General features: G+C 44.5%; 1 protein-coding gene across 2 annotated transcripts in view; it reads right to left on the bottom strand.

Annotated features, from left to right (window-relative positions):
* LOC110489727 (melanoma receptor tyrosine-protein kinase) overlaps window positions 1–10,754 on the bottom strand; it is a 47,766-nt gene that overhangs the window by 4,499 nt on the left and 32,513 nt on the right. For both annotated transcript variants that reach the window (XM_021562519.2, XM_036943918.1), the window contains exons 12-26: window positions 10,535–10,737; window positions 9,952–10,084; window positions 9,757–9,844; window positions 9,378–9,535; window positions 9,168–9,206; window positions 6,098–6,242; window positions 3,739–3,861; window positions 3,410–3,508; window positions 2,857–3,042; window positions 1,762–1,917; window positions 1,498–1,573; window positions 1,221–1,367; window positions 994–1,091; window positions 365–517; window positions 128–263 (exon numbers count right to left, since the gene is read on the bottom strand). In XM_021562519.2, the coding sequence (XP_021418194.1) occupies window positions 128–263; window positions 365–517; window positions 994–1,091; window positions 1,221–1,367; window positions 1,498–1,573; window positions 1,762–1,917; window positions 2,857–3,042; window positions 3,410–3,508; window positions 3,739–3,861; window positions 6,098–6,242; window positions 9,168–9,206; window positions 9,378–9,535; window positions 9,757–9,844; window positions 9,952–10,084; window positions 10,535–10,737 (1,940 nt within the window). The remainder of the gene's footprint in view (window positions 1–127; window positions 264–364; window positions 518–993; window positions 1,092–1,220; window positions 1,368–1,497; window positions 1,574–1,761; window positions 1,918–2,856; window positions 3,043–3,409; window positions 3,509–3,738; window positions 3,862–6,097; window positions 6,243–9,167; window positions 9,207–9,377; window positions 9,536–9,756; window positions 9,845–9,951; window positions 10,085–10,534; window positions 10,738–10,754) is intronic.

The raw sequence follows: 10,754 nt of genomic DNA, 5'->3' as shown, positions 1-10,754 counted from the left end.
ACAGCCAAAGGTCAAGTAAATACCCAGGCTTACATTACAGAGCAGAGATGGTGAAGTGTTACGCCCTCAATGCATATGTGTTGAACGTTAATTGAATAACTCATCATAGATAACGTTTGTACTGTACCTGGAAGAGCTGGGAAATCTTTCTCTAGAGAACCACCGTGGGTGGGGTCTGTGATGTCCTTCTCTAGAGAACCACCGTGGGTGGGATCTGTGATGTAGCGAAGGATCACACTGTTCTCTCTCATTGGATGGCCATTCTGTGTTGAGACGATTGAGACGTCAAACATCAGATGTGTGTGTGCATATGTTTGTTTGTGCGTTCGTGCGCGCGCGTGTGTGTGTGTGCGCGTGCGCTTACCCTAGAGTTGTGGTGCTGGGTGGTCTGTCTGGTGGAGAGATCCTTATAGGGGTGAAGATACTCCTCAGCATCCTCCATGTTCTCTGATGTACTGATCAGGCTACGGTAGAACATAGGTTCCGTGGGACTGGGCAGGTACATGCGATCATCCCCCTGAAATGTACATTTAGAGTAAATTAGATTAAAAGCTTGGTGTTTTATTCTTTCTTAAGTTTAAACATGACACTTCGGTCATAAATGGCTCTCATCAGCAAATTAAGTAAACATACCATCATAACTTTCAATACTTTTTATTGTCTATTGCAGAGTTTCCCAAACTCGGTCCTGCCGGGTGCAAGTTTTGTTTTTTTCCCTAGCACTACACAGCTGATTCAAATAACCAATGTATCATCAAGCTTAAATGATTTGAATTAGCTGTGTAGTGCTAGGGCAAAAACAAAAACGTGCACCCAGGGAGGACCTAACTACAATATGGGTAAATATTTCATTTTTAGATAAAATCCCATTAGGATTAAACATTTATTTTGTGATAGACACCTTTCCTGGAATGTCCCATCAAAGAAATAAGAGTTGATGCAACCATCTAATAGAATATCTAATTCTGAGGGAGTAAAGTATTTTTAAATTACCTGAATGACCAGATACCGAGATGGATCCCGGGCCATTTTGGAGAACTCTGAGATGAGCTCCCTGAACCGTGGTCTGCTCTCTGCATCGATCATCCAGCCTGAAGGTAGGTAAGACATAAAACCCCTTGATTGTGTAAACAAACATGTGTACACACTTCGGTTGAATGCGTTAAATTGTGCAAATAACTAGGTATCCCCTTTACATATCTATGCTGCACATGACTCACATTTGACCATGATCATGTAGACATCTATGGTACAGATGGGGGGCTGGGGCAGGCGCTCTCCTTTCTCCAGGACTCCAGCTATCTCAATGGCCGGGATGCCATCGTAGGGCTTGGACCCAAACGTCATCAGCTCCCACACTGTCACACCTGCATGTCATTACAGAAACACCAACAGTAGAACAAAGAGGTAGACACTTTCAGAAGCTGTAGTTGTTCAGAATTTCAGTTGGACTATTTCCACAAATATTTGTTGTACTGTTTGTCCAGTTGGACTTACCGTAGCTCCACACATCGCTCTGATGTGTATAGGTCCAGTGAAGGATGGACTCCAGTGCCATCCACTTTATGGGCACCTACAGTAGGAGGGAGGATTATTGGTCAGCCAAGTCCATTGCCCATCCTGTAACAATTCTTTATCGGAAGTTAATTGTGTTCAGGGTTCATTCATTGTGAGAGAAATTCCCAAATTTTCTATGATTTGCATGACTGTTTGTATAAAAACACTAAATGTGACTACGGCAGTGATGTTAGTTGCTCCAACCTTGCCCCCATCTGCGTGGTACTCCTTCTCGTCTGCGGTGAGCAGCTTGGCCAGTCCAAAATCGGTGATCTTGAGGTGGTGAGGAGTCTTCACCAGAACGTTCCTGGCCGCCAGGTCACGGTGCACCAGGTGATGCTCCTCCAGGTAGTTCATACCCTGCAGACAACATCCAAAAGACATATGGACGTCAGACTCCTTGTGACTCAGAAGCTGTCCTGATATGGACACTGTACATATACATTGGTAGTGGATGAGATGAGGACCCCCTTACAATGTAAAGCACTTTATAATGAGAAAAAGAGTCTATCACTACAATTTGACATTGGTTTATCCAGAGGTAAGCATTTGTACTAATGTTGACACGAACACGGTCCCTTTCACCAGGCACTTTAATGTAACCTCCCAATACTTAACCTTCCATAGAGGGCTACTTTGAGTGGGACTTAACCGCTTCAGACGCCTAATTCACCGTTCTCTATAAAACACATAATTATTAGTATCTTTATAGCTACAGCCCCTCCCTGCTTTGATCCATATCTCCATAAAATCAATGAGACAATGTTGCTCTTTGAGACAGCAAGACAAGCCGTGAACAGATAGACCTCTGTGTATTCAATAATTAGCCCTCAGCAGGCTTACTGTACAAATAGACTGAAGAATAACCAGAGGCAAGGTCACAACCAAGGCTGGGAAGAGAGCTCCACTCAGGCCAGGGGTTTTGGGGGATGTGCGTGGGGGGACGGGGTTCAAAGGGGTAAAAAAGAAGTTAAGTGAATACATCAGTCCGTCAAAGAGCCATTCCTAATCACACCTGAAATACTGCGAGAGCAGAGTGAGTGTTGAAGAAAGCAAAGCTTGTTCCCGTTTGTTATAATCAATCACTGTTCGTCTACATATTGCAGACGTATCTGGTTATACAGTTGTTATAGCAGCTGGCATGGTTCTATTTGAGACTTGTCACGTTAGTCAGATCGAGATTGACTGACAAAGAACTTCTTTGACAGGCTTGCTGGTGAGTATGAGTATGGCATACTTATTTACGAAATAAGACAAAGCACCAATGTAACACAGCAAAGTCATTTCCTGTTTGCTCACCTTGGCGATTTGCACACACCAGTTAAGCAGGCACTGGGAGCCGATGTTGTCCTTGTTCTCCTTGACATAGTCCAGCAGACAGCCGTAGGGCATGATCTGGGTGATGAGCTGCACCGTGGATGTCAGGCAGATGCCCAGTAGACGACACACATGGGGGTGCTCCACGCTAGCCATGACATAGGCCTCCTGTAGACAGAAAAGATGGAGGATGTTTCAGGTCATCTTTTCAGATCTCACAATGACTGGAGAAGTGTCTAACATCTCAGAAAACACATGAAGGATATGGCAATCTGCTGGAAGGTTGCTGGGTGGCAGGTAGCCTAGCAGTTAAGATTGTTGGGCCAATAACCGAAAGGTTGCTGGTTCGAATCTCCAAGCCGACAAAGCTCTGTCAATGTGCCCTTGAGCAAGGCACTTAACCCTAATTGCTGTTGTAAGTCTCTGTGGATAAGAGTGTCTGCTAAGTGACGTAAATGTAAAAACATGCTGATAAGCCAGACTGCAAGAACGCCTGGGCTGCATTTAGAAACATCTATACAAACAGTTTGCTCACGTCTAGAATCTCCTTGTTGGCTTTTGGTGAAGTGGCCTCTCTCAACACCTTAATGGCAACAGGGATCTTCACGTTTTCTCCCTCAGGAATCCACATGCCCTGGGGAGAGAACACGTTTATGTCACCTTTTACAAACTAATGGACACACAACTCTATTCCTGGACGAGGAACACATTTTATAAAATCAGTTTGATCACTAATGATGAGTGTGATCGACTGGATTCAGACCCCGGTGTCCTGCCACAAGACTGTTTCTCAGGTCTCATGGAATGTTACTCATTCACTGTCTGAACCACCTCCATTAAAAAAGCACTGATCACTTTGCTTACCTTAAAGACAGTTCCAAAGGCCCCTGATCCCAACACTTTGATCTTCTTAAACTCAGTCTCCTTCAGAATGCGGAGCAGGGCCTGGTTGGGTGCCTCTCCACTTGGGGTCAGGGGTTCAACCAACTATGGGAGCAACAACAAAGCAAAGTGTCTTATCTACCTCCAGTGTGTCATTCATCCCTGTAAAAGTGTTGTTAACATGTTGGCCCCTGTGGTTGAATGTTGTACATGAGCGTGTCATGTCTGTGATTGAGTTTGTATGGCTGCGTTTACACCAGTGGCATCAGTTCAGTTAAACCTAGGGTATGGGAAAGTGGGTAAATTGAAGCTAATTTACTGCATTTCTACACAATTAAAAAACTCTAAAATGCTATTTGGATTAGAGCAAAAACAAAAATGACCCCAGCCATGAATTATCACCTCAATATTAAGTTTAAAGTTCTGTGGAACGGCATATACAAAGTCAACCTCTACTCAACCTCAAATACACTTGCAGTTTAACGTGAAATAAATACATAATACAGACTATCGAGTCACAAGGCCGATATCTAATGCCGACATCCATCTGCAGCACAGAGTTTCAAGTTTTGGGAAGCGATATACCATAAAATTGCACCTTTATATTAAAGGATTGCATGCATCTATAGACTAATGTAAAATAGGCTACTATTCCTAATGTGTTGAGTAGATTGCGTAGTCAGCGCGCGCTGACCAAACTGCGCACTTAAAACAAACCACAGCTCATTTTTAAAAGATGCTAAATCTCTCGGAGGACCTGAGCACTAGGACCATGCCTCAGGACTACCTGGCCTGATGACACCTTGCTGTCCCTAGCCCACCTGGCCGTGCTGCTGCTCCAGTTTCAACTGTTCTGCCTACGGCTATGGAACCCTGACCTGTTCACCGGACATGCTACCTGTCCCAGACCTGCTGTTTTCAACTCTAGAGACAGCAGGAGCGGTAGAGATACTCTAAATGATCGGCTATGAAAAGCCAACTGACATTTACTCCTGAGGTGCTGACCTGTTGCACCCTCGACAACCACTGTGATTATTATTATTTGACCCTGCTGGTCATCTATGAACATTTGAACATCTTGGCCATGTTCTGTTATAATCTCCACCCAGCACAGCCAGAAGAGGACTGGCCACCCCTCATAGCCTGGTTCCTCTCTAGGTTTCTTCCTAGGTTCTGAACTTTTTAGGGAGTTTTTCCTAGCCACCGTGTTTCTACACCTACATTCGTTGCTGTTTGAGGTTTTAGGCTGGGTTTCTGTACAGCACTTTGAGATATCAGCTGATGTAAGAAGGGCTTTATAAATACATTTGATTTAAATAACCATCTCTGGTGTATTATTTTGAATGATTTTATTTCTGTATAGGCACGAGTAGTTATGTAGCTAATTTTGGCAAATTCTATTTACTTCCCCTAGCCTATTTAACGCGCCGTCTATGCCGACATCAATGTGAAAGTGACTGATGCATAGAACAGCTGGCTGCGAGGCTTACAAGGCTGCGCTCAAATGCCGGCATAAAACTCAAAGCAATCCAGGTACTGCCTAAACCGCTGACCGGCAAAGCAAACTGTCTGACAACATCTCTGCTCTCTGAGGGATGCACTGCATGGTCCTAAAGCCAGCTGTTCAATACACTAAACCGCTGTTGCATTTTAATCAGGATTGGAATTATTTTAATCTTTTTTGTAGCCTACTTTTACAATTCTGATCTTTTTGTCACTAATTGGTATTTTCTTGTTAGTTTTTTTTAATTTTACCCCTTTTTCTCCCCAATTTCGTGGTATCCAATTGTTTAGTAGCTACTATCTTGTCTCATCGCTACAACTCCCATACGGGCTCGGGAGAGACGAAGGTTGAAAGTATGCGTCCTCCGATACACAACCCAACCAAGCCGCACTGCTTCTTAACACAGCGCCATCCAACCCGGAAGACAGCCGCACCAATGTGTCGGAGGAAACACCGTGCACCTGGCAACCTTGGTTAGCGCGCACTGCGCCCGGCCCGCCACAGGAGTCGCTGGTGCGCGATGAGACAAGGATTTCCCTACCGGCCAAACCCTCCCTAACCAGGACGACGCTAGGCCAATTGTGCGTTGCCCCACGGTCGCGGCCGGTTACGACAGAGCCTGGGCGCGAACCCAGAGTCTCTGGTGGCACAGCTGACTAATTGGTCTTTTGACCAATCAAATACAGCTCTGAAAAATAACTGATGTGATTGGTCCAAAAAATTATTAGTGGAAAAAAGATCATAATTGGGCTGCATGTGTGACTGTGAACGCAGCCTATATGCGCATGTCTAATGCATGTCCAAATATACAGTTTGTGTCCTTCCTGTGTCTGTTACCTCTCTCTCCTGCAGCAGACGGCGCAGTGTCCTCTTCCTGACGAGGTGGCGTCTGCGGAGCAGCACAAAAACACCCAGGGCGAGGACCACAAACACTAGGAGGCCTCCCACCACTCTGGCCACCACCACCGACGCAACGTGACCACTGGGAGAGTAGCAACAACACAGGGGTGAGTTTCCTGATAGATTCTTAATACCACTAAGATAATCTAAGATCAAACACTTTGTAACAACTGCTAATGTAAAAAGGGCTTTAAATACATTTGATTGATCTTTCATCTATTGCCTATACGGGACTAAATGGTTATATACTGTAAACTATATATATTTTTTGGGGAAAATCACCCAAGATAACTTCTCTTAATTTACTTGATCAGTACTACTTTCACCATGATACAGTTTCATGTTAGTCTGATACCAGATCCATTTGTGCGGTCTTGCTAAGAATGCCCCTCTCCCCACAAGTATGATTACTACATCTGAGGGTTTAGAGCTTAAGGTAGTCACCTCATACAAGTACTTGGGAGAATAGCTAGACGGTACACTGTCCTTCTCTCAGAACATATCAAAGCTGCAGGCTAAAGTTAAATCTAGACTTGGTTCCCTTGATTGTAATCGCTCCTCTTTCACCCCAGCTGTCAAACTAACCCTGATTCAGATGACCATGCTAGATTACGGAGACATAATTTATAGATCGGCAGGTAAAGGTGCTCTGGAGCGGTTAGATGTTCTTTACCATTCGGCCATCAGATTTGCCACCAATGCTCCTTATAGGACACATCACTGCACTCTATACTCCTCTGTAAAATGGTCATCTCTGTATACCCGTCGCAAGACCCACTGGTTGATATTTATCTATATAAAACCCTCTTAGGCCTCACTCCCCCCTCGCTGAGATACAGCTGAAGTCGGAAGTTTATATACACTTAGGTTGGAGTCATTAAGATGCGTTTTTCAACCACTCCGCAAATTTCTTGTTAACAAACTATAGTTTTGGCAAGTCGGTTAGGACATCTACTTTGTGCATGACACAAGTAATTTTTCCAACAATTGTTTACAGGCAGATTATTTCACTTATAATTCACTGTATCACAATTCCAGTGGGTCAGAAGTTTACATACACGGAGTTGACTGTGCCTTTAAACAGCTTGGAAAATTCCAGAAAACGATGTCATGGCTTTAGAAGCTTCTGATAGGCTAATTGATATAATTTGAGTCAATTGGAGGTGTACCTGTGGATGTATTTCAAGGCCTACCTTCAAACTCGGTGCCTCTTTGCTTGACATCATGGAAAAGCAAAGGAAATCAGCCAAGACCTCAGAAGAAAAAATTGTAGACCTCCACAAGTCTGGTTCATCCTTGGGGGCAATTTCAAAACCCTTGTACAACGTTCATCTGTACAGACAATAGTATGCAAGCATAAATACCATGGGACCACGCAGCCGTCATACAGCTCAGGAAGGAGACGCGTTCTGTCTCCTAGAGATGAACGTACTTTGGTGCAAAAAGTGCAAATAAATCCCAGAACAACAGAAAAGGAGCTTGTGAAGATGCTGCTGGAGGAAATGGGTACAAAATTATCTATATCCACAGTAAAACAAGTCCTATATCGACATAACCTGAAAGTCCGCTCAGCAAGGAAGAAGCCACTGCTCCAAAACCGCCATAAAAAAGCTAGGCTACGGTTTGCAACTGCACATGGGGACAAATATTGTACTTTTTGGAGAAATGTTCTCTGGTCTGATGAAACAAACAGAACTGTTTGGCCATAATGACCATCGTTATGTTTGGAGGGAAAAGCGGGAGGCTTGCAAGCCGAAGAACACCATCCCAACCGTGAAGCACAGGGGTGGCAGCATCATGTTGTGGGGGTGCTTTGCTGCAGGAGGGACTGGTGCACTTCACAAAATAGATGGCATCATGAGAAAGGAAAATGATGTGGATATATTGTAGCAACATCTGAAGACATTAGTCAGAAAGTTCAAGCTTGGTCGCAAATGGGTCTTCCAAATGGACAATGACCACATGCATACTTCCAAAGTTGTGGCAAAATGGCTTAAGGACAACAAAGTCAAGGTTTTGGAGTGGCCATCACAAAGCCCTGACCTCAATCCTATAGAAAATTGTGGGCAGATCTGATAAAGCTTGTGCGAGCAAGAAGGCCTACAAACCTGACTCAGTTACACCAGCTCTGTCAGGAGGAATGGGCCAAAATTCACCCAACTTATTGTGGGAAGCTTGTGGAAGGCTACCCAAAACATTTGACCCAAGTTAAACAATTTAAAAGCAATGCTACCAAATACTAATTGAGTGCATGTAAACTTCTGACCCACTGGGAATGTGATGAAAGAAATAAAAGCTGAAATAAATCACTCCTATTATTCTGACATTTCACATTCTTAAAATACAGTGGGTGTTCCTAACTGACCTAAAAGGGAATTTTTAATAGGATTAAATGTCAGGAATTGTGAAACTGAGTTTAAATGTATTTGGCTAAGGTGTATGTAAACTTCCGACTTCAACTGTATCTACTGCAGCCCTCATCCTCCACATATAACACCCGTTCTGCCAGTCACATTCTGTTAAAGGGTCCCCAAAGCACACACATCCCTGGGTCGCTCATCTTTTCAGTTCGCTGCAGCTAGTGACTGGAATGAGCTGCAACAAACAATCAAACTGGACAGTTTCATCTCAATCTCTTCACTTCATAGACTAATGGACATTTGTGGCTGCTTTGCGTGATGTATTGTTGTCTTTACCTTCTTGCCCTTTGTGCTGTTGTCTGTGCCCATTAATGTTTGTACCATGTTTTGTGCTGCTACCATGTTGTGTTGTTGCCTTGCTATATAGGTCTTAGGTCTTTATGTAGTGTTGTCTCTTGTCATGGTGTGTGTGTGTGTCATATATCCCATCCTCTGTCTCTGCAGGAGGGCTTTTGCCCTTTGGTAGGCCGTCATTGTAAATAATACTTTGTTCTTCACTGACTTGCCTAGTTAAAGAAATAACTACTATAGTCTTTGTCATGTTAAACAGCACAAACAGATCTGGAACCAAGATGATCCTCACTCACCCTCTGGTGCTGCAGCCACTCAGTCCAGGTCCAGAGCATCTGCAGACAGGAAGAAGGGGATACTATGGTCAGGAGACTACTTCACACAGTCTTGACCATGGTAAAATGTTCATGGTCTATCAACAGACATTCATTCAAAATAGGCTGACATTGGCTTTACAACAAAGAGTTAGAAATAGATGGGTAATAGATGGGTAACCTATGCCTTACCCCTGGGTGCAGTTCTCATGGCACAGCTGACATTCTCGCTTCTTGTCGGTGTATTTCCAGATGTGCCTATCCCCGTCCCCGAGAACGCCGTGTGGGCACTGATATACACAGTGGGGGCCATCTTTGACGTGAGCGCACGCCAAACATTTGTCAGGGCCCTTCAGAGGGCGAAAGAGGAGGGTCAGAGGTTTCCAGAATTGTTGATCTTCACTGAAATAATCACTTGTCTTGAGTAAAACCACTGGCTATGCCACATTTCCCAAGCCACACAGAATTAGTCTAATTCTCTGAATTTGTTATGTAACTCAATATCACGTCAGAATGTCAAGATCATTTTAGATGAGACAATTGAGATGGATTTGAAGTGAAAGTAGCGTACTGGTCCAAAGCAGCTTTGTGGTCCATTCACCATACACTCTGGGTCACATTCTAGACACCTGTTATTCAGTACATACTCTCGTGGCACCCTGAAGAGGCGAGGGGAAAACTGTTAAAACATTAACACAGCACAAGCCTACAGTAGATATATTTGACATATGAGAAGTATCAATAGTTTGCCTCTGGGCTAGCTCACCCCTCCAGTAGGTGACAGGCCCGTACACAGCGCCCCCTACGGGTGTAATACAGGCATGTAAAACACATGGTGGGGCCGGGCCCCCAGCAACCCTCGTCAGTGCACATCTCATCACATGTACTGTTTAGCTTGGCTGTAGGGAAGAGAGAGGAAGACTATAGGCCCCATCCAGAAACAACCCCCCCCCCCCCCCCCCCCCCCCATAGACCCTAGGGTAGATGTGAAAGGATAGGGTAGCACAGGAGGTTGGTGGCACCTTAATTGGCTGGAGCTGAATGGTATCAAATTCCATTCGCTCTGTTCCAGCCATTATTATGAGCCGTCCTCCCCTCAGTAGCCTCCTTTGTAGGATAGGTGTACGCAATAGTGCTAAAAATCGATAGAACCCAGAGGGTGGAGGTGGAGTCACTGCCTCATCGCTTGGACCCAATCAAGTACCAGTGACCAATGGGAATAGAGCTGTTTTTGACACAGTTACTAACTGGGATGAATTAGCATTTGGCCATTGTAACCATTTCTCAAAAAGCAGTGTTTGTATAAAGGCATTGATCAGAATTCATACTTTATCCTTGTCCTTGCTTACCACAGGTGCTGATGTTGACGTTGTTGCCCACTGTTGAGGACTGTTTGCCCAATCTAAACAGGCTCTTCCAGTGGTCTCCGTTGGTGTAGCAGAGCTGGGGGTTGTTCTTCACCACAACATTGCCATCGCTAATCTCTCGCAGGGAGCGGAGGCCTAGATACTTCAGATGGGCCAAGTTGAGGGCAGCGAAACTCACCTGACCACTAGGGGAAAAGAAAAG

This window comes from Oncorhynchus mykiss, chromosome 15, assembly GCF_013265735.2.
Source record: "Oncorhynchus mykiss isolate Arlee chromosome 15, USDA_OmykA_1.1, whole genome shotgun sequence".
NCBI lineage: Eukaryota > Metazoa > Chordata > Actinopteri > Salmoniformes > Salmonidae > Oncorhynchus > Oncorhynchus mykiss.
The sequence above is the reverse complement of the archived record's forward strand: the minus strand, read 5'-3'. Positions and strand labels throughout refer to the sequence as shown.